General features: G+C 40.9%; 1 protein-coding gene across 1 annotated transcript; it reads left to right on the forward strand.

The window, feature by feature from the left end:
- Positions 1-4072: 4072 nt before the first annotated feature.
- LOC115018832 (macrophage colony-stimulating factor 1 receptor 2-like) lies at positions 4073-20157 on the forward strand. Its single transcript, XM_029448052.1, has 14 exons — positions 4073-4147; positions 8668-8943; positions 9807-10115; positions 10312-10448; positions 10715-10874; positions 13257-13644; positions 13773-13888; positions 14002-14110; positions 14366-14520; positions 18632-18732; positions 19235-19361; positions 19464-19565; positions 19645-19755; positions 19937-20157. The coding sequence occupies exons 1-14, from the start codon at positions 4090-4092 to the stop codon at positions 20155-20157; spliced, it is 2370 nt and encodes a 789-aa protein (XP_029303912.1). The 5' UTR covers positions 4073-4089.
- The last annotated feature ends 3772 nt before the right edge of the window (positions 20158-23929 follow it).

Genomic DNA, 23929 nt, shown 5'->3' on the forward strand with positions numbered 1-23929 from the left:
ATTAGATATTTAGTATATAGTAATTAGATATCTAGTATATAGTAATTAGATATCTAGTATATAGTTATTAGATATATAGTATATAGTAATTAGATATCTAGTATATAGTAATTAGATATCTAGTATATAGTTATTAGATATATAGTATATAGTAATTAGATATCTAGTATATAGTTATTAGATATATAGTATATAGTAATTAGATATCTAGTATATAGTAATTAGATATATAGTATATAATTATTAGATATATAGTATATAGTAATTAGGTATCTAATATATAGTAATTAGATATCTAGTATATAGTAATTAGATATCTAGTATATAGTAATTGGATATTTAGTATATAGTAATTAAATATCTAGTATATAGTAATTAGATATATAGTATATAGTTATTAGATATTTAGTATATAGTAATTACATATCTAGTATATAGTAATTAGATATATAGTATATAGTAATTAGATATATGGTAATTAGATATCTAGTATATAGTAATTAGATATCTAGTATATTGTAATTAGATATCTAGTATGTAGTAATTACATATCTAGTATATAGGAATTACATATCTAGTATATAGTAATTAGATATATAGTATATAGTAATTAGATATATAGTAATTATATATATAGTATATAGTAATTAGATATATAGTAATTAGATATCTAGTAATTGGATATCTAGTATATAGTAATTAGATATCTATTATATAGTAATTAGATATTTAGTATATAGTAATAAGAAAATGTATCATATAGTAATTAGATATTTAGTATATGGCAATTAGATATTTAGTATATAGTAATTAGATATATAGTAATTAGATATCTAGTATATAGTAATTAGATATATAGTATATAGTAATTACAGATCTAGTATATAGTAATTAGATATCTAGTATATAGTAATTAGATATATAGTATATAGTAATTAGATATCTAGTATATAGTAATTAGATATCTAGTATATAGTAATTAGATATATAGTATATAGTAATTAGATATATAGTAATTAGATATCTAGTATATAGTAATTAGATATATAGTAATTAGATATCTAATATATAGTTATTAGATATATAGTATATAGTAATTAGATATATAGTATATAGTAATTAGATATCTAGTATATAGTAATTAGATATCTAGTAATTAGATATCTAGTATATAGTAATTGGATATATAGTATATAGTAATTAGATATATAGTAATTAGATATCTAGTATATAGTTATTAGATATATAGTATATAGTAATTAGATATCTAGTATATAGTAATTAGATATATAGTATATAGTCATTAGATATATAGTATATAGTAATTAGATATATAGTATATAGCAATTAGATATATAGTATATAGTAATTACAGATCTAGTATATAGTAATGAGATATCTAGTATATAGTTATTAGATATATAGTATATAGTAATTAGATATCTAGTATATAGTAATTAAATATATAGTATATAGTAATTAGATATTTAGTATATAATAAATAGATATATAGTATATAGTAATTATGTAGTATATAGTAATAAGATATATAGTATATAGTAATTAGATATATAGTAATGATATATCTACTATATAGTAATTAAATATATAGTATATAGTGATACGTGTGTTGTAATGTGGAACAAAAGGAAGTTGAGAGAAGTTAAAGTGCTGAATGTTAAAAAATGTTTCCTCACACAGAAACTGAAACTGAGTCAAAACAAAAAGTTCTTCCTCTTTTTTTGCCAAACTTTGTTCAAAGTTTGTTCTAAATCACTAACTCACAAAAACTTAGGACTTTGTAAAATACGTTCTCTGGACAAGTTCTTAGAAGAGATTGTTAACGTTGCTGAGCCATTTGGAACTAGCTGAAATAAAGTTAAATATATGTTATATATAATTTAAGTGCAGGTAGTTCCACATGGCTCAGCAACAATTAACAATCTTTTCTAAGAACTCCTGCCTCCTGTAAATATCAGTGTAGATATGTATGTGTAGACATGTGTGTGTAGACATGTGTGTGTAGACATGTGTGTGTAGATATCAGTGTGTAGATATCAGTGTGTAGACATGTGTGTGTAGACATGTGTGTGTAGACATGTGTGTGTAGATATCAGTGTGTAGATATCAGTGTGTAGATATGTGTGTAGATATGTGTGTGTAGACATGTGTGTGTAGATATGTATGTGTAGATATCAGTGTGTAGATATGTGTGTAGATATGTGTGTGTAGACATGTGTGTGTAGACATGTGTGTGTAGATATCAGTGTGTAGATATGTGTGTAGATATGTGTGTGTAGACATGTGTGTAGATATCAGTGTGTAGATATGTGTGTAGATATGTGTGTGTAGACATGTGTGTAGATATCAGTGTGTAGATATGTGTGTAGATATGTGTGTGTAGACATGTGTGTGTAGACATGTATGTGTAGATATCAGTGTGTAGATATGTATGTAGATATGTGTGTGTAGACATGTGTGTAGATATCAGTGTGTAGATACGTGTGTGTAGACATGTGTGTAGATATCAGTGTGTAGACATGTGTGTGTAGATACCAGTGTGTAGATATCAGTGTGTAAATATGTATGTAGATATGTGTGTGTAGACATGTGTGTAGATATCAGTGTGTAGATATGTGTGTGTAGACATGTGTGTAGATATCAGTGTGTAGATATGTGTGTGTAGACACGTGTGTAGATATCAGTGTGTAGATATGTGTGTGTAGACATGTGTGTAGATATCAGTGTGTAGACGTGTGTGCTGATATGTGTGTGTAGACATGTGTGTGTAGACATGTGTGTAGATATCAGTGTGTAGATATGTGTGTGTAGATATCAGTGTGTAGTTATGTGTGTGTAGACATGTGTGTAGATATCAGTGTCTAGATATGTGTGTAGATATGTGTGTGTAGACATGTGTGTGTAGACATGTGTGTAGATATCAGTGTGTAGACATGTGTGTGTAGATATCAGTGTGTAGATATCAGTGTGTAGACATGTGTGTGTAGATATCAGTGTGTAGACATGTGTGTGTAGACATGTGTGTAGATATCAGTGTGTAGATATGTTTGTGTAGACATGTGTGTGTAGACATGTGTGTAGATATCAGTGTGTAGATATGTGTGTGTACATATCTGTGTGTAGATATGTGTGTACATATCAGTGTGTAGATATCAGTGTGTAGATATGTCTGTGTACATATCAGTGTGTAGATATGTGTGTGTACATATCAGTGTGTAGATATGTGTGTGTATATATCAGTGTGTCGATATGTGTGTGTAGACATGTGTGTGTAGATATCAGTGTGTAGATATGTGTGTGTAGACATGTGTGTGTAGATATCAGTGTGTAGACATGTGTGCTGATATATGTGTGTAGACATGTGTGTGTAGATATTGGTGTCTAGATATTGGTGTGTAGACATGTGTGTGTAGATTTGTGTGTAGACATGTGTGTGTAGATATCAGTGTGTATACATGTGTGTAGATATGTGTGTGTAGATATCAGTGTGTAGATATGTGTGTGTAGATATCAGTGTGTAGACATGTGTGTAGATATGTGTGTGTAGATATCAGTGTGTAGACATATGTGTGTAGATATGTGTGTCAATATGTGTGTGTAGATGTGTGTGTGTAGATATGTGTGTGTAGATGTGTGTGTAGATATGTGTGTTTAGATATCAGTGTGTAGATATGTGGGTAGAAACGTGTTTATGCCTCATGGAGCAGCTACACAGTTAGCTTAGTGCTGATCAATCAAACTCCATTCAGAAAACAAGCATTTTAAGAGATGTTTGTTTGTCGTCTTGCAGACCTGACAGCAGGTCCTGACGGATTTATTTTTGCTCCCTGTTGATCTGTTCATTGAGATTTAATCACAGATAAATATCTTTATTTTGGGTTCATCCCGCTGCAGTAAAACACTGGTCAAACTCGCTTTTGGTGTGAAAACTGAAAACGTATTTCTCTTAAAGAAAGCATGAGAAGACGCAGACAGGGCGGGGCGTGTAGATGTGGGGGGTGAGGGAGGGAGGTTGTACAGAGGAAGTTTTCCTTCAGTTTCTCTCCAGCAGTCAGAGGAACAGCAGAGATGAAGTTTTTTTCCCTGCTGCTGCCGATCGCCTTCAGCTGCTGCTGCTCTGCTACAGGTCAGAAAACACTTCATTATTATTACTAATTCTTATTAAACATCTGCTAAGGATCATTATCTTCATTACTGTGAAGGAACAGAAACCACATTACACAAGTGATTCATAGAGAGTTTTTATAAAGTATTTATCTCATTAGTTATGAAACATGTTTATAAATCACCATTTATAAACTGATAGTAACGTAACAATTTATTCATCGATAATCTTAAAAAATATTGTTTTCATTGATAAAAAAGTCCTGAAATCATGAAAGGTTTAACAAAAACGATTTGCTGAAAAACATATTCTAATATTTAACAAAGTAATAAAGACTCGCTGTTTCCGCCATTTTGTTAGCTTCCTCTTGTGCGTGCGTACGATCGGCACATACTGAGATTATCTTTACATTGTTTGTTTAGGAAAATCCTTCTCGTTGTTTCTGTCGACAGATGAACATGTTTCCTGCTCAATATTTATCTTCTACAACTCGTCTTCTTCAGACGAGAGGAAACATGAGAACATCAGAGTGTGTGTTTGTAACTGTGTGTCTGTAGATTTAAACTCACAACAGGTACATTACATAATGCTTCATTTACATATTAAACATGAACACTTGTAATATAAACAGTACTTGTGTTAATGTGAGTAATGAAGTTGCGAAGTGATAATAATGATAACAATAATAATAATAAAAATAATACAATAATACAATAATAATAACAATGATACTAAGAACAATAATAATTTATGATGATAATAAACAACAATAATAAGAAAATTAATAACAGTAATCATTTTAACAATAACAGTAATAATAACAATAATAATAATAATATTAACAATAATAATACTAATACAACAATAATAATAATAACAACAACAACAACAACAACAATAATAATAATAATAATAATAATAATAATAATAATAATAATAATGATAATGATAATAATAATAATTATAATAATTATAATAATTATAATAATTATAATAATAATAATACTCAGCCGGTAGTGGAGTGGATGTAAACATGTTGCTGTGGTAACCAGTTCTTCACCGCTCCTCAACAAAGAAGAAGTGAGACGAGGAAGTGAAAGAAAACACACACACACACACACACACACGTGACAATGTGTGTGTGTGGTCTCTGGTATTAAATGTGTTTCCTGACTCTCTGAGGTTTCATCACACCAGCCCCCCTGACACAAAACCTTCTAACTGCAGGACAGAAAATAAATGTTCTGATGAAAAACACTTCAGTTCATCAATAACTAGTTTCTGTAAAGAAAACACCAGAACACGTCCAGAGTGTGTGTTTGTAACTGTGTGTGTAGATTTAAACTCACAACAGCTACATTACATAATGTCTCATGTACATATTAAACACTTGTAATGAAGTGGGGAAGCTTCATGCTGATATCTGTTAGTTACATGTTTGACCCTGTTCACCTGTAGTGTGTACAACATGTATGACCCTGTTCACCTGTAGTGTGTACAACATGTATGACCCTGTTCACCTGTAGTGTGTACAACATGTATGAATGTTACAATACATATCTTTAAAGGAGCTTTTCTCTAAAGGAGCTTTTTCTCACACTCTTCAGCAGAAATCTCCACTTCAGTAGCACTTACATACACCAAACTTTCCACTTTCATTCCTCTCTATATTCTGAAGCTTTGTGCAGAGGGTTTTGTTCACATGTCACTCACAGCTCATGTTATACACGCTACACTAACTACATGCAGGAGATCCACTAAGTTCTGTGTGTTGACAGGATTTAGTGATTTATGGAGTGATACAAAGACAGATCCAGAATCTGTACAAACCTTTGACATGTGAACAACATGAAACACTTTGAACCTGCTTCATCCAAACTTCACCTTTCTGTAATAAAAATCAAAGCTATAATATAAAACAATAATAAAGTTTTTCGTGGTTATTTACAGAGAAGTCACAAAGTAACAGTTAAACACCTTTTAAAACGGTGTCTAATGTCATATCCAATTATTATTATGAGCAATAATTGTATCAGTAGGAGTGCGACTAGTATTATTATTTCTGCTTTATTCTTCACTTGTTTTATTTATTTTATTTTACCTGATTTGTAAAGTTTCTGTGAGTTTTTATGAATAAAATCATAAAGGAAAACTCTGCTGGAGATCTTTTCAAAATGTAATGCAGTAAATATTATCTTCATGTTTAAATCCTTTGTGAGATCTTATCTTGAGTTAAAGTTCGATAAAGTCAAATATAGAGAAGAAACTACAAAACTTATTCCAGATGTTGTAGATAATTTCCTCCTCCGGAGACTTTTTGTTCTCTTACATAAAATACGTCAGTAAATTCCGCACTGGTGAGTCTTGAAGCGTTTACGTGGCGTAAAAATGGTGGTTGCTAACAAGTTTTTAAATGAGACTATAGAGATAATACAGAGGGCCTTTATTCTGAGAATCAGAGGAACGTGATTACTGTATATGTTCAGACTTTTATTAAAAAAATCTGACAAACATGAATGCTGTACCTGTCAGGACCTGTTATTCTGAAAATTTGAGAAACGTGAATGGTGTACGTGTCCGGACTTTTGTTCTGAAAATCAGAGGAATGCACATGCTGTACATTTCAAGAACTTTATTCTGAAGATCAGAGGGTGTCGTGTAAAACCTGAAGTTCTGAGTTCAGTCGTCTTCACTGCAGGTGATCACCATGACAACCCGGCTGCTGCCATGACGATGGCCGCCGCCCCCGGCGCCGGGCTGGTGGAGAATCAGCAGCCGGCGTTGCCATGGACGAAGGAAGTCGTGGATCTGCTGAATCAGCTGCTCCTTGTCCAGAAGGAGGTCGCCAAGAGCCAGGGCCAGGTCGTCCAACTGCTCGGCATGCTGGGAACTCAGGTGGGTTACCTTTATTTCAGGTTTAAACATTTCAGGATTTAGTCTAGTTTATCTCAGGTTTAGTTTAGTTTAGGCCACGGTCAGATACTAAGTATGATAATTTTGTCTCATTTCAGTCTGGATTTAAAAAACAGAACCGGTCCACCATCTGACCCAGGTTAACTAATCTAACTAGTCTGGTCCAGGTTAACTAATCTAACTAGTCTGACCCAGGTTAACTAATCTAACTAGTCTGACTCATGTTAACTAATCTAACTAGTCTGACCCAGGTTAACTAGTCTAACTAGTCTGACCCAGGTTAACTATTATAACCAGTCTGACCTAGGTTAAATAATCTAACTAGTCTGACCCAGGTTAACTAACCAGAGCTTTGTGTCCTCAGGGCTCCCAGCAGATCCGGGACCTGCAGAATGTGGCCCGTCACCAGAGCCTGCTGGTGGAGAACCATCAGGCGTTGCTGCTGCAGACGTCCCGCATCGCCACCGCACTGCAGGAAATCACCAAGAAACCTGTGGCCCCCCCTCTCACTGCTCCCGGCCAATAAGATGCGTTTGTTCTGAACCAGCCAATACGGTTGATTTGTTCTTATTCAGTTGGACAAACCTTCAGATTTTGAGTCTGTTGTGAGCCACTAACCTGTTAATCAAAAATGACTTCCATAATCAAACTTCAAAATATTTAAAAAAACTTAATATTTGTTTTACTTAGAATCTGAGAAATGTTTAAATAAAAACATGTTTCATGAAATCAACAGTAGAAGTAAACAAACAAACAGCTTGATTTTGACCTCATTCACAGAAAAACATTTTCGTTGCTAACATCCTTTTTTGTAATTCCAGTTTTCGTATTGTTGTTCTCTGGTATTAAATAAAGTCTTGTTACATCATCCATTCAGTGGTAGTGTGTTTGTGTATTAGGCCTGTACTAAAGAGTTCAAAGCTTCATTCAAAACTTTGATTAATTGTGTTTAAAGCGAGTATTTGTGCACAGTGTGAGACAAAGGCTACACGTTCGTGTGATCAAAACATTTCCAAAAGTCCAAAAGTCCACATTTATTGAAAAACATTTATTGGTTTTTATTTAACCAAATATCATATTCAGTTTGTAGATAAAAATTTGCAGCTTATCAGATCCGGGAGTCACACGTGGTGTTCCACAGGGATCGATCTTAGGACTACTACTGTAATATATGTAAATTATATAAAATCTGCAGTTGCTTGAAACCTTTGGTTTGCATTTATTGAAAAAAGATGGATTTTAGGGTAATAACGTGATGTAACATGATGACAAACATTTGAAGCTTCATTCAAAAACCTAACCTCAATAGAAGCTTTGAATGTTAAAATAATAGCATTTGATGCAGCGCTGCTCAACACCGCCTTTTGATTTTCAGGGTGTATGGCACCACTTTCATTGAGATTAAAATATCTCAACATCTATTGGATGGATTATGAAAGTTGTTTGAGGCATTCATGGTTCCCTGACACTGGTTTGGACTTCTCCAGCTCCGCGGGGGAAATATCTGTGTCGTTATCTGCTAATGCTCCGCTCTGTTAGCTAGTCTCCACCTATGTCAGTCCGACACTTGCTGGACATTGTTCGTGTTTTTGTTGTTGTTGAACTAATTTACTGTTTGTTTGTTTCAGATTCTGCTGATCCTCCGTCGATCCGTCTGAATTCTGACTTTCTGCCAAACCAAACCGAGCTGGTTCTGGAGGCTGGCTCCGCCTTCTCCCTCAGCTGTCATGGTAACCTGTCGGTTCGGTGGACCAGCACGGCGTTCAGGCTGCTGTACCGGGACACACTGCCGGACCCGCTGGAGGTTAGGAGGTCGGACCCCAGACACACCGGAACGTACCTCTGTAGGTACATCAACCAGAGCCTGGAACACCTGCACACCTGGATACACCTGTATGTCAAAGGTGAGATTATCTGAGGCCACGCCCCCTGCCAGAGTCAGAGTGCTGAATCCAAAAATGTCCTCCCTCCAGACCTGAGGGTCATACGAACTCTATGTAATAACCTGTTTCTAAGTAATGGACGTGGTCACCGTGAGGTCACCTATCGGTTTGTGGACTGTGGTTTGGAAGCCTTGAGTTTGGTGTTTTCGCCGTTGCCATCTAGTTTTTTTGGCCGTCGCCATCTTGTTTTTTTTAGAACCAGAAGTGACACAGAGGGTGGAGCTAAGTACAACAGAACGTTGAACAAGAAATTTTTACAATGTTACATTACATTACATTACATTACAGGTCATTTAGCAGACGCTCTTATCCAGAGCGACTTACAGTGAACTAACTACAGGGACAGCCTCCCTGGAGCAACTCAGGGTTAAGTACCTTGCTCAGGGGTACAATGGTGGCAGCCATCAAATACATTAACTTTGATGAAGTGAAAACACAAACTGAAAGGGTTAAAGATAAAGACGGACAACATTGTGTTCGTGACCTGTCAATCACAGGTAGCCCCGCTCTAAAACAGACGCTGCTTCATCGTCTGTTTCACTCTGATGGGACTGAAGTTACTAAATGACATCATGTGTTGAAGAAGACTTGAACTACAGATTGAGACATCAACTCATCAGGTAATATTTACTGAGATAATAAATCAAGAGAGAAGTAGAAACATTTTCTCATAGACTTCTATACAGTGATAGGTGTCGCCCCCTGCTGGACACCAGAGAGACTGCAGACTCTTCTGCTTCCTTTGTAGACTTGTTCATTACTCACCTGTTTTATTAATAATCTGTTCAAAATGACCTCCATTTCCGATAATGCCCCTCTCTCAGACCCGGCTGACCCCTCTAGCGTGTTCGTCACAACTCGCACAAGCGTCCCTGATGTCAAGGAGGGCCAGGATTTCCTGTTCAAGTGTCTGTTGACCGACCCGACCATCACTAACCTCACCCTCCAATCAGAAGAAAGCACTGGGACCAAGGGCCGGGGCTTGCCTCAGGGCATGAACGTGACCTTTGACCCCCGGAGAGGAGCCCTGGTCCGAGATTTGCAAAGGACGTTCAAAGGACGCTACGCTTGTTCAGGCTGGAAGGACGGGAGGGAGTTCAGATCCACAGCTGTGGACCTGGTGGTGATGCCCAGTAAGACTTGTCTGTCTGTCTGTCTGTCTGTCTGCCTGATTGCCTGCGTGACGGACTGCATGTCAGTCTGTCTGTCTGCCTGCCTGCCTGCCTGCCTGCCTGTCTGTCTTCCTTAATCTTGATGAGACTATCCTGTTAGTATAAGTATAAATAGAACAATAAATAAATACCCGTCTGTCTGCCTGTCTGTCTGCAGGGCTTCGTCACCCCCCCTCCGTCTCTGTTAGTCAACATGCATCGGTCCATCTGGAAGGAGAGAAGTTTGAGGTCACCTGTCTGAGCAGTAACCCCTCCCACTTCTACACCCTCACTTGGACACACACACACACAGAGGTCAGAGGTCACCGCTCACAGAAACTTGTAGAGTACAAATACCATTTAATTATCTTAATTTAGACCCTGGTCCCTGCGCTTCAATCACAATGAGTTCCCTAAAGGATTTCTGATCCTGGGGAAAAGAGGCTTTAATGCCACAAGAGTTGTTGTAAACACAGTTGGGTGGTTTTATAACGTTCTATGTTCATAATCATGCACCTCCATGTTGTGTGTGTGTATTTACTGTCAGACTCTCTGGGTTGATGTTCTTTGGTTTGTTCCAGACACTGAACGTCACTGTGAGCCAACGCTACGGCAGCCGGCTATACATAAACAGCACTCTGACAGTCTCACCTGTCAGTCTGACGCACAGCGGCACCTTCACCTGTACGGCGGTCAACGAGGCCGGATCCGCCGCCGCAGAGACACGGCTCACAGTCCTGGGTGAGGAGTTGATAATGTGTGGAACAACTACTACTACTACTACAACTACTAGGAACAAACGTAATATCTACTGGGAACAAGATAATAACTACTGGGAACAACATAATAACTACTGGGAACAACATAATAACTACTGGGAACAACGTAATAACTATTGGGAACAACGTCATAACTACTGGGAACAACATAATAACTACTGGGAAAAAGATAATAACTACTGGGAACAACGTAACAACTATTGGGAGCAAGATAATAACTAATGGGAACAACGTAATAACTACTGGGAACAAAGTAATAAGTACTGGGAACAAGATAATAACTACTGGGAACAACGTAACAACTATTGGGAGCAAGATAATAACTAATGGGAACAACGTAATAACTACTGGGAACAAAGTAATAACTACTGGGAACACTGTAATAACTACTGGGAACGACATAATAACTACTGGGAACGAGATAATAACTAATGGGAGCAAGATAATAACTTCTGGGAACAACGTAATAACTACTGGGAACAACATAATAACTACTGGGAGAAAGATAATAACTAATGGGAACAACGTAACAACTACTGGGAAAAAGATAATAACGACTGGAAACAACGTAACAACTACTGGGAACAACATACTAACTACTTGGAACAAGATAATAACTACTGGGAACAAGATAATAACTAATGGGAACAACATAATAACTACTGGGAACAAGATAATAACTACTGGGAAAAAGATAATAACTACTGGGTACAACGTAACAACTACTGGGAGCAAGATAATAACTAATCGGAACAACGTAAATACTACTGGGAACAACATAATAACTACTGGGAAAAAGATAATAACTACTGGGAACAATGTGACAACTACTGGGAGAAAGATAATAACTAATGAGAACAACGTCATAACTACTGGGAACAACATAATAACTACTGGGAACAACGTAATAACTACTGGGAACAACATAATAACTACTGGGAACAACATAATAACTACTGGGAACAACGTAATAACTACTGGGAACAACATAATAACTACTGGGAAAAAGATAATAACTACTGGGTACAACGTAACAACTACTGGGAGCAAGATAATAACTAATGGGAACAACGTAATAACTACTGGGAACAACGTAATAACTATTGGGAACAACGTCATAACTACTGGGAACAACATAATAACTACTGGGAAAAAGATAATAACTACTGGGAACAACGTAACAACTATTGGGAGCAAGATAATAACTAATGGGAACAACGTAATAACTACTGGGAACAAAGTAATAAGTACTGAGAGCAAGATAATAACTACTGGGAACAACGTAATGACTACTGGGAACAAGATAATAACTACTGGGAACAACGTAACAACTATTGGGAGCAAGATAATAACTAATGGGAACAACGTAATAACTACTGGGAACAAAGTAATAACTACTGGGAACACTGTAATAACTACTGGGAACGACATAATAACTACTGGGAACGAGATAATAACTAATGGGAGCAAGATAATAACTTCTGGGAACAACGTAATAACTACTGGGAACAACATAATAACTACTGGGAAAAAGATAATAACTACTGGGAACAACGTAACAACTACTGGGAGAAAGATAATAACTAATGAGAACAACGTAACAACTACTGGGAAAAAGATAATAACGACTGGGAACAACGTAACAACTACTGGGAACAACATACTAACTACTTGGAACAAGATAATAACTACTGGGAACAATATAATAACTACTGGGAACAACATAATAACTACTGGGAACAAGATAATAACTACTGGGAACAACGTAATAACTACTGGGAATAACGTAATAACTACTTGGAACAAGATAATGACTACTGGGAACAAGATAATAACTACTGGGAACAACATAATAACTACTGGGAACAAGATAATAACTACTGGGAACAACGTAATAACTAATGGGAACAACGTCATAACTACTGGGAACAAAGTAATAACTACTGGGAACACTGTAATAACTACTGGGAACAAGCTAATAACTACTGGGAACAATGTAATAATTACTTGGAACAACATAATAACTACTGGGAACAATGTAATAAGTACTGGGAGCAAGATAATAACTAATGGGAACAACGTAATAACTACTGGGAACTACGTAATAACTACTGGGAACAAGATAGTAACTACTGGGAACAACGTAATAACTACTGGGAACAAGATAATAACTACTGGGAACAACGTAATAACTAACTAATAAATATTGTGGAAACAAGATTAAAACTTGTGAGCAAAGATAATAATTCATGCAAAAGCTATAATACAAAATGAGCATAACAATTGACAAATTGAATGTTGAGTAATATTTATTGTCTCTTCTCTTCCTGTTTTTCCTCACCAGATGCTCCCTACCTAAGGGTTTACTTGCAGTCGCTGCAGAAAGCTAACACTAACACCAAGACCTTAGAGGTCAATGAGGACTTAAGCGTTAACATTAGCAGCTTGCTGCTGGAGGATCAAGGAGAGCTACAAGCTAACATTGTCAGTGGTTCACTGGAAGTGATCGGGGAACTAATTGCTAATGTTAGCACCTATAGAATGGATGTGAACGGGGAAAGCAGTGCAAACATTAGTGGAAGTAGCACAGTAGAGGTGTTTGAAGGTCGAGATGTGATGCTGACCTTTGTGATGGACGCGTATCCTCCAATCAGGAACCAGCACTGGACAACAATAACATTCTCCAACAACAGCACAGTGTACGAGGAGAGCTATGGTGCTAACAGCTACAGGTTAGCGTGCTAATATTGTTGTAAAGGGGTAAATTGTTGGTGTTATGGTGGTATTGTTGTTGTTATGGTGGTATTGTTGGTATTTAGCTGGTATTGTTGATGTTAAGGTGATATTTTTCATGTTGCAGGTCGGAGGCAAGCTTGCTGCTGCGCCGGGTTCGTCTGGAGGATCGAGGTAGATACTCGTTCCACTTTGCTAACTCGTTCTTCAACGGCTCGCAGCACATCGACCTCCGAATCTACTGTGAGAAGCTTTTCCTCTTTATATTTAACAATGTCTTTCAACTTTTACTATATTTCATAATATTTTTATTCTGTTTGAATCCTCTGAGCTCTAAATAAAAAGTATTCTTCCAGGTTCTCCGACTGCTGTCGTCAGTCTGGAGAATGCCACTCTGACCTGCAGCAGCTCTGGATATCCATTACCCAAAATCCTCTGGTACACCTGCCCCGGGCGCCAGGACACGTACGTACCAACACGTTCTACCAGTAGCGCCCCCTACAGGCAGCAGAGACACTAATTTATCTGTCTTTATTATTAGTTACTCATAATGTTTCTGCTTTACATTTATTAAACTAAGACCTCCACATTCTGCTAGTTGGGATGAATTTTCAGCGTGTTCTCATTGTTTATATTAAATATAAAATACTTATTCTGACTTTATCTTTGGTTTGTTCAATAAGACATTTAATAAAATAAAATCATTACCCTTCTCTGCAGTTGTGGAGACGTTTCCACCAATCAGGTTCCTCCAGCTGCTGTGACCTCACAGGAAGAGGAAGTGAGGCTGACCCTGAAGTCACCTGCTGATGATGTCACTGCAGAGTGCGTGGCTTACAACCCAATGGGCGTTTCCCGCCATGCCTTTCACTCTCGTAGGTGTAAACAAACACCTTACATCCGATTGGTCAGAGCAACTGTATAATCAAGACAAAAATAAAACAAAATTATTTCTATTATACGGTCATATACCTTTGTTTATAAATATACTATTATAATTACATTACAGTTCATTAGTTGACGCTTTTGTCCAAAGCGACAATAAGTGCAAACAATCATGAAGATAAATCTCCGAACAGAGAGAATCCTGCAGGAACTTTAGTTTAAAATAAGACGAACAATGTTTGTGCAGAAACAGAAGATTTGATGTTTTGTCCGAGCTGCAGTTTAAACTTCCTGCTGACCTGACATCAATCAGCTCGTTCCATCATGTTGGAGCAGGACAGCAAACAGGTTTTATTTGAGCGTGTCCTGGATGTAGGAAGATGATCCACTCACAGCACGGTGGACCAGCACCAGAATCTGGAGCAGATTCAAGCAGCGACCAGTGAAGGGAGGAGCGGTGCATTGTGGGAGAACTGGGGAGGTTAAAGACCAGTCGGGCTGCTGCATTATGGGTGAGCGGTAGAGGTCGGAGGGCACATGTAGGAAGACCAGCAGGAGGATGTCCTCCTGATGTTGTACAGAGTGTCTCTGCAGGAGGGGAAGTGTCCTCCTGATGTTGTACAGAGTGTCTCTACAGGAGAGGACGTGTCCTCCTGATGTTGTACAGAGTGTGTCTGCAGGAGGGGACGTGTCCTCCTGATGTTATACAGAGTGTCTGCAGGAAGGGACGTGTCCTCCTGATGTTGTACAGATTGTCTCTACAGGAGGGGACGTGTCCTCCTGATGTTGTACAGAGTGTGTCTGCAGGAGGAGACATGTCCTCCTGATGTTGTACAGAGTGTCTCTATAGGAGGGGATGTGTCCTCCTGATGATGGACAGAGTGTGTCTACAGGAGGGGACGTGTCCTCCTGATGTTGTACAAAGTGTCTGCAGGAAGGGACGTGTCCTCCTGATGTTGTACAGAGTGTGTCTGCAGGAGGGGACGTGTCCTCCTCATGTTGTACAGAGTGTGTCTGCAGGAGGGGACGTGTCCTCCTAATGTTATACAGAGTGTCTCTGCAGGAGGGGACGTGTCCTCCTCATGTTGTACAGAGTGTGTCTGCAGGAGGGGACGTGTCCTCCTGATGTTATACAGAGTGTCTCTGCAGGAGGGGACGTGTCCTCCTCATGTTGTACAGTGTGTCTGCAGGAGGGGATGTGTCCTCCTGATGTTGTACAGAGTGTGTCTGCAGGAGGGGACGTGTCCTCCTGATGTTGTACAGAGTGTCTCTGCAGGAGGGGAAGTGTCCTCCTGATGTTGTACAGAGTGTCTGCAGGAAGGGACGTGTCCTCCTGATGTTGTACAGAGTGTGTCTGCAGAAGGGGAAGTGTCCTCCTGATGTTGTACAGAGTGTGTCTGCAGGAGGGGAAGTGTCCTCCTGATGTTATACAGAGTGTCTGCAGGAAGGGACGTGTCCTCCTGATGTTGTACAGATTGTCTCTACAGGAGGGGACGTGTCCTCCTGATGTTGTACAGAGTGTGTCTGCAGGAGGGGACGTGTCCTCCTGATGTTGTACAAAGTGTCTGCAGGAAGGGACGTGTCCTCCTCATGTTGTACAGAGTGTGTCTGCAGGAGGGGACGTGTCCTCCTGATGTTATACAGAGTGTCTCTGCAGGAGGGGACGTGTCCTCCTCATGTTGTACAGTGTGTCTGCAGGAGGGGATGTGTCCTCCTGATGTTGTACAGAGTGTGTCTGCAGGAGGGGACGTGTCCTCCAATGTTGTACAGATTGTGTCTGCAGGAGGGGACGTGTCCTCCTGATGTTGTACAGAGTGTCTCTGCAGGAGGGGAAGTGTCCTCCTGATGTTGTACAGAGTGTGTCTACAGGAGGGGACGTGTCCTCCAATGTTGTACAGAGTGTGTCTGCAGGAAGGGACGTGTCCTCCTGATGTTGTACAGAGTGTGTCTGCAGGAGGGGACGTGTCCTCCTGATGTTGGACAGAGTGTGTCTACAGGAGGGGACGTGTCCTCCTGATGTTGTACAGAGTGTCTACAGGAGGGGAAGTGTCCTCCTGATGTTGTACAGAGTGTGTCTACAGGAGGAGACATGTCCTCTTGATGTTGTAAAGAGTGTCTGCAGGAGGGGACATGTCCTCCTGATGTTGTACAGAGTGTGTCTACAGGAGGGGACGTGTCCTCCTGATGATGGTCCGAGTGTGTCTACAGGAGGGGACGTGTCCTCCTGATGTTGTACAAAGTGTCTGCAGGAAGGGACGTGTCCTCCTGATGTTGTACAGAGTGTGTCTGTAGGAGGGGACGTGTCCTCCTCATGTTGTACAGAGTGTGTCTGCAGGAGGGGACGTGTCCTCCTGATGTTATACAGAGTGTCTCTGCAGGAGGGGACGTGTCCTCCTCATGTTGTACAGTGTGTCTGCAGGAGGGGATGTGTCCTCCTGATGTTGTACAGAGTGTGTCTGCAGGAGGGGACGTGTCCTCCAATGTTGTACAGAGTGTGTCTGCAGGAGGGGACGTGTCCTCCTGATGTTGTACAGAGTGTCTCTGCAGGAGGGGAAGTGTCCTCCTGATGTTGTACAGAGTGTGTCTACAGGAGGGGACGTGTCCTCCAATGTTGTACAGTGTGTGTCTGCAGGAAGGGACGTGTCCTCCTGATGTTGTACAGAGTGTGTCTGCAGGAGGGGACGTGTCCTCCTGATGTTGGACAGAGTGTGTCTGCAGGAGGGGACGTGTCCTCCTGATGTTATACAGAGTGTCTCTGCAGGAGGGGACGTGTCCTCCTCATGTTGTACAGTGTGTCTGCAGGAGGGGATGTGTCCTCCTGATGTTGTACAGAGTGTGTCTGCAGGAGGGGATGTGTCCTCCTGATGTTGTACAGAGTGTCTCTGCAGGAGGGGAAGTGTCCTCCTGATGTTGTACAGAGTGTTTCTGCAGGAAGGGACGTGTCCTCCTGATGTTGTACAGAGTGTGTCTGCAGGAGGGGAAGTATCCTCCTGATGTTGTACAGAGTGTCTGCAGGAGGGGACATGTCCTCCTGATGTTGTACAGAGTGTGTCTACAGGAGGGGATGTGTCCTCCTGATGTTGTACAGAGTGTGTCTACAGGAGGGGACATGTCCTCCTGATGTTGTAGAGAGTGTGTCTGCAGGAGGACACGTCCCCTCCTGATGTTGTACAGAGTTTGTCTACAGGAGGGGACGTGTCCTCCTGATGTTGTACAGAGTGTGTCTGCAGGAGGGGACGTGTCGTCCTGATGTTGTACAGAGTGTGTCTACAGGAGGGGATATGTCCTCCTGATGTTGTACAGAGTGTCTGCAGGAGGGGACATGTCCTCCTGATGGTGTACAGAGTGTGTCTACAGGAGGGGACATGTCCTCCTGATGTTGTAGAGAGTGTGTCTGCAGGAGGACACGTCCCCTCCTGATGTTGTAGAGAGTGTGTCTGCAGGAGGACACGTCCCCTCCTGATGTTGTACAGAGTTTGTCTACAGGAGGGGACGTGTCCTCCTGATGTTGTACAGAGTGTGTCTGCAGGAGGGGACGTGTCGTCCTGATGTTGTACAGAGTGTGTCTACAGGAGGGGACATGTCCTCCTGATGTTGTACAGAGTGTCTGCAGGAGGGGACATGTCCTCCTGATGGTGTACAGAGTGTGTCTACAGGAGGGGACATGTCCTCCTGATGTTGTAGAGAGTGTATTTGCAGGAGGACACGTCCCCTCCTGATGTTGTACAGAGTTTGTCTACAGGAGGGGACGTGTCCTCCTGTTGTTGTACAGAGTGTTTCTGCAGGAGGGGACGTGTCCTTCCAACTGCTTTTAATTATGGTGGATAATAAACGCTGGATTCAGCTATCAGTGGATTATTTTAGGACTTCATAATTTGAATAAGGCTATTTAAGATCTCGTGGTGGAAAGTGGATTTACCTAAAATAAATAATCCTCTGAATCATAGACGTCTCTTCAAACATCCTCCGCCTCAGACTAATTGGTGTTGTCGGTCCAAAATGGCCGCTACGCTGCAGAGAAAAGCTCCGGAGTTTCTTCTCCCAGTCGTAAACATGTTAGTTATTAATCTGTGACTGATTGTAAAAATTAATTGTTTTTAGGTTCTGCAGCAGAAAGTTTCTCTCCAGCTCTGATTGGCTCTCTGAGTGCTGCCGCTGTCCTCCTTCTGCTACTATTGGTTGTCTCTTACAAGTGGAGACAGGTACGTATTTTTATAGGTGGTAATATATAACATATGAATAATGAAGCAACACTTGGCCCTTTGCAATAACACCATGACCAGAAATAGTAAGAATACATATATATATATATATATATATATATATATATATATATATATATAAGTATATATTAGGGCCGTCAAGCGATTAAAAAAATGTATCTAATTAATTACAAGCTTTGTGATTAATTAATCGCATATAACAATATTTGCTGTGAGAGCTCCGTGCTCTGTGCTTTCTGAGCTCCGTGCGATTGGCGCCGGGGACGGGTGCTGTCAGAGCTACGTGCTCCGTGCTGTCGGACCAAAAGTCAGGGGCATCTAGGAGCGCGATTAATCTGCGTTAATATTTTTAACGCGTTATTTTTCTGTGATTAATTAATCGAAATTAACGCGTTAATTCGACAGCCCTAATATATATATATATATATATATATATATATTTATTTATTTTTATGTATACACATGTTTTTTCTCCTGTCAGAAGCCCAGGTACAAGATCCGCTGGAAGATCATCGAGAGCTCAGATGGAAACAGCTACACCTTCATTGACCCCGCTCAGTTGCCGTACAACCAACAGTGGGAGTTTCCCCGTGACAAACTGCGCCTCGGTATGACCCCGTGTTTTAAAAACCTCATGGTTTAGTTTGACCTGCTCGCTATCTGTCAGGTTTTTATACTGTGTTTAGTGTGACCCGCTTTCTGTCTGTCAGGTGCTGTTCTGGGTTCAGGGGCGTTCGGGAAGGTCGTTGAGGCGACAGCGTACGGTTTGGGAACCGACAACGCTACGCGAGTCGCCGTCAAGATGCTCAAACGTCAGTCCCCCACCATCTTCACCATTACATGTTCAACACGTTACTGTTAATGATTCATGTTTCATGTGTTGATGAACAGCGAGCGCTCACTCAGAAGAACGTGAAGCTCTGATGTCGGAGCTGAAGATCCTCGGCCATCTTGGTTTCCATGACAACATCGTCAACCTCCTGGGCGCGTGCACTCGAGGAGGTGACGCCGTTTTCCATTATTAACTAAAAAGCATTGAGCTAGAAACAGAAACAACCAAACGTGGATTAATCTGCTGCTGAAAATAGTCCCTAAGACAAAGTCCTATAATAAGTTTACATACAGACGTTAACATCATCTCTGACCTTTGACTACTGACCTTTGACCTCTGACCTTCCATCAGGCCCCATGCTGATGATCACAGAGTACTGTAGCCATGGCGACCTACTCAACTTCCTGCGGATTCATGCTGCCCGGGGATTTTTCTTGGAGGATTTTAAGGGACAGAAATGCTTTTTTAGATCGAACACGCAGAGCGCCTCCAGGTCCAGATGTTCTGCGGCAGCTGGTCCGCTTATGGTTGGGGGCTGTATGAGGAAGGATGAACGAGAGGATAACCAATAACATTGTCCCCATTGCAGAGGGAATCAGTTTGTTGCACCCCCCCTCGCTCCTACTGCCACCCCACACGGTTAGGGGATTGTCTCGTATTTATTGTTTATTTGTTGAGTCTTTAGGAAACTCATTTACACAGTTTTCCACATGGTGTAATTTATACTGTTTGTTTGCTTTTAAAAGATCATTTTGCCTTATCGTAATGTCGTTTTTATTAGAACTGTTGGTTGTCTCCCAGCCGCATGTTTCCGCTATGGCATTTACCTAGTTGTTTGTTTGTTCAACAATTGATAAATAATTCCTACGGCAGAAGTCGTATTTATTTTGACGTGGTTGTTTATGGCAGAGTGAATCGGTATAGAGTGTGTTTTAAAAGGTCTTTAGGGCAGTTCTCTCTTCGCCGTCCCCCGGGAACCATGGTTAAGATTGCATTTCTAAAATTGATTGTCACGACCAGCACCCACCCCCTCAATGTTCTATTTTTATCATCTCATGCCGACAGTCACAAGATGATCAGGAAAGATCACTTCTGCTGTCTCACGGTGGTGGATATAGTGGGACATCTTATAGAAACAAATAAGTGAGTCCACAGGAGATCGAGGATATATTGAAATCCTCAAAGTAAAAAAAATGGCATTAGCCGACCTGCTAGACGTTAAAGTCCAGGGTGCACTGGTCCGGTCCCGGTTCCAAAACGCCACCGAAATGGATGCTCCATCCAGTTTCTTCTTCGGCCTGGAGAAGAAGAACGGACAGAAGAGGGTAATCCACTCACTGCTCTCAGTCACAGGGCAAGAGATAACGGAACCAAGCCAGATCAGAACACGGGCTGTGAGTTTTTATTCCTCCCTATACTCGAGTGAGTACGAGGGGGAGAAAACGTTTTTAGAGGGGTTTTTAGGGGGACTACCTCAGGTAGCAGAGGAAACCAACTCACAGCTGGAGGGGCCGTTGACCACACGGGAGCTACAGGCTGCTCTGCAAAAAATGCAAGGACGGCGGGCTCCCGGCATCGACGGCCTCACTGTTGAGTTTTTTAAAACATATTGGGACATTTTAGCAACAGATCTTTTAGATGTTTTTAACGAGAGTCTGGCCTCTGGTTCCATGCCGATGTCCTGCCGCAGGGCCGTGATAACGCTCCTGCCCAAGAAAGGAAACCTGCAGGACATCGGAAACTGGCGCCCTGTGTCTTTGCTGTGTGTGGATTACAAGCTTCTGTCCAAAGCTCTGGCCACCAGGCTGGGGGGGGCTATGGAGCAGGTCATCCACCGGGACCAGACCTACTGTGTGCCCGGCAGGTCCATGGTAGACAATGTCTACCTAATTCGAGATGTTTTGGAGGTCTCCAGCTCATTGGGCTTTGATACTGGTCTGATTTCTCTAGACCAGGAAAAGGCCTTTGACCGCGTTGAACACAACTTCCTCTGGAAAGTAATGGAGAAGTTTGGGTTCAGCGCTGGTTTCATAGGCAAGATCAAGGTGTTGTACAGTGAAGTTGAGAGTGTGCTGAAGTTTAATGGTACTCTGTGTGCTCCTTTTAGAGTGTGTAGAGGGGTCCGGCAGGGCTGTGCTCTGTCGGGGATGCTCTATGCGCTCTCCCTGGAACCTCTCCTCTGCAAAATACGCTCCAGCCTACAAGGTCTGGTTTTACCTGGTTTTAATAGCAGATTTTTTTTATCCGCATACGCAGATGATATTATTGTTTTTATTAAAAGCCAGAGAGATGCGGACATTTTAACAGATATAGTTTTAGTGTAACATCGGCAGCGAAGGTAAATTGGAAGAAAAGTGAGGCCCTCACTGTCGGGGAGTGGCGTGGCGGTCTCCCAGTTCTTCCCCAGAGCCTCACCTGGAGAACTGACGGCCTGAAATATCTCGGCATGTTTGTAGGAAAATAAATTATTGTCCAGAAGAACTGGGAGAACGTCACAGAAAAGATTCAGGGAAAGCTTTCCAAGTGGAAGTGGCTGCTCCCTCAGATGTCTTTTAAAGGTAGGGTTTTGGTTTTAAACAACCTTGTAGCATCCCAATTGTGGCACCGTCTGACCTGTGTAGACCCTCCCTCTGGCCTTTTAGCAAAACTACAGAAAGAAATGGTAGATTTTTTTTGGGACGGTCTACACTGGGTGCCACAGGGGGTGCTGTTTTTATCCAGAGAGGAGGGGGGACAGGGCCTTGTCCACCTGGCCAGCCGAACAGCCACTTTTAGACTTCAGTTTTTACAAAAATATCTTACCGGCCCGGCTGATTTGGTGTGGAGAGATGTGACCAGCTGCATTCTCAGACGTGTAAATAACCTGGGGCTGGATGCTGCTCTGTTTTTAACTGATTCTAATTTTTTAAAGTTAAATGGGCTGCCTCCATTTTATCAGGGTGTTTTTAAGTCTTGGGCCCTTTTTAATCATAAAAGGTGTCCAATGTCGGACTCTCTGCACTGGTTGTTGAAGGAGCCTTTGATTTACAGAGCCAGGCTGGACGTCAGCAGCAGCAGCACACCCAGCCTGATGGTGGCGCTCTGCAGGTCCAGAACCCTGTGCTTGCAGCAACTGGTGGATGCAGTGGGGCCGGCGCTGAGTGATGCCCGAGCCCTGGGCTTGCTGCTGGGTCTGACCTCCGCTCGAGTGGCTGAGAGGATTCTGGAGCTGTGGAGCCAGAGGCTATCGGGGAAGGAGAAGAGAATAATAAAAGACTACCGTGACGGGAAGGCTTCTCCAGACCCAGCAGACCCTTTTCCAGAGATCAACCTGAGCCCAGGGCTGGGAGAACTGACCGGTCCCCTGCTCAAGGTCACTAACCCGGCAGGACTGACGCTGCACAGAGCCGACAAAAAGACTCTATATATGAACTGTGTCAAAAGCATCCACAAGAAAGGCCTGTGCAGCAGACCCTCCACTGTGTGGAGCAACAGACTGGGAAGTGGACCAAGCCCACAGTGGGGGTCTTTTTACAAACCTCCCCTCAAAAAGCGGACAGCCGACCTCCAGTGGAGGATTTTACATGGTGCCGTCGCTTGTAACGCTTTTATCTCCGTCATTAATCCTGCTGTTTTTAACAAATGCCCTTTCTGCAACTTACGTGAGACTGTATTCCATGTTTTTACTGAGTGTAAGAGACTCACAGAGTTCTTCTCTCTTTTAACATTGGTTTTTAGTCTTTTTAACGTAGTTTTTACCGAGAGTGTTTTTATCATGGGAGCTGCCTACAAAAAAGACAACAAAGAAAAGTGGCAGCTCTTAAATTTCCTCTCGGGAGAGGCAAAAATGGCCATCTACATCAGCAGGAAAAACAGAGTTGAGAACAGAGAGGGGCAGGAGGCCAAGACAGTGTGGCTCTGCAATATCAGGGCAAGACTCTGGCTCGATTTTAGGTTTCACAAACATACCGGGGATCTCGACACTTTTAAAGAACGTTGGTGTTTTAAAAATATTATCTGCACTGTGAACAATGAATGTTTACACTTTACACAGGTTTTTATTGGATAATTTTTATATATTTATAGAATTGTTATTTATAAATATATATTTTTTGATATGATAATATGATTTTTCGTTACACTTTATGAGTAAACTGTTTGTTTTAAGAATATGTAAATAAAGTGTTTTTGAAAAATCAAAAAATCTCTCTCCCCTCTCTCTCTTCTCTCTCCTCTCTCTTTCTCCTCTCTCTCTCCTCTATTCTTTCTTCTCTCTCTCTTCTCTCTCTCTCTTCTCTCTTCTCTCTATCTCACCTCTCTCTCTCTCTCTCCTCTCTCTATCTCTCTCTCTCCTCTCTCTCTCTC

Source organism: Cottoperca gobio, chromosome 14 (assembly GCF_900634415.1).
Source record: "Cottoperca gobio chromosome 14, fCotGob3.1, whole genome shotgun sequence".
Taxonomy (NCBI): Eukaryota; Metazoa; Chordata; class Actinopteri; order Perciformes; family Bovichtidae; genus Cottoperca; species Cottoperca gobio.

Bases quoted from the DNA above. Each gene is read 5' to 3' on its own strand.
- LOC115018832 (XM_029448052.1), top strand. From the start codon at position 4,090: ATGAAGTTTTTTTCCCTGCTGCTGCCGATCGCCTTCAGCTGCTGCTGC. The intron at 13,645-13,772 runs GTTAGCGTGCTA...TTCATGTTGCAG, and splicing joins TATGGTGCTAACAGCTACAG to GTCGGAGGCAAGCTTGCTGC. The intron at 19,756-19,936 runs GTGACGCCGTTT...ACCTTCCATCAG, and splicing joins GGGCGCGTGCACTCGAGGAG to GCCCCATGCTGATGATCACA.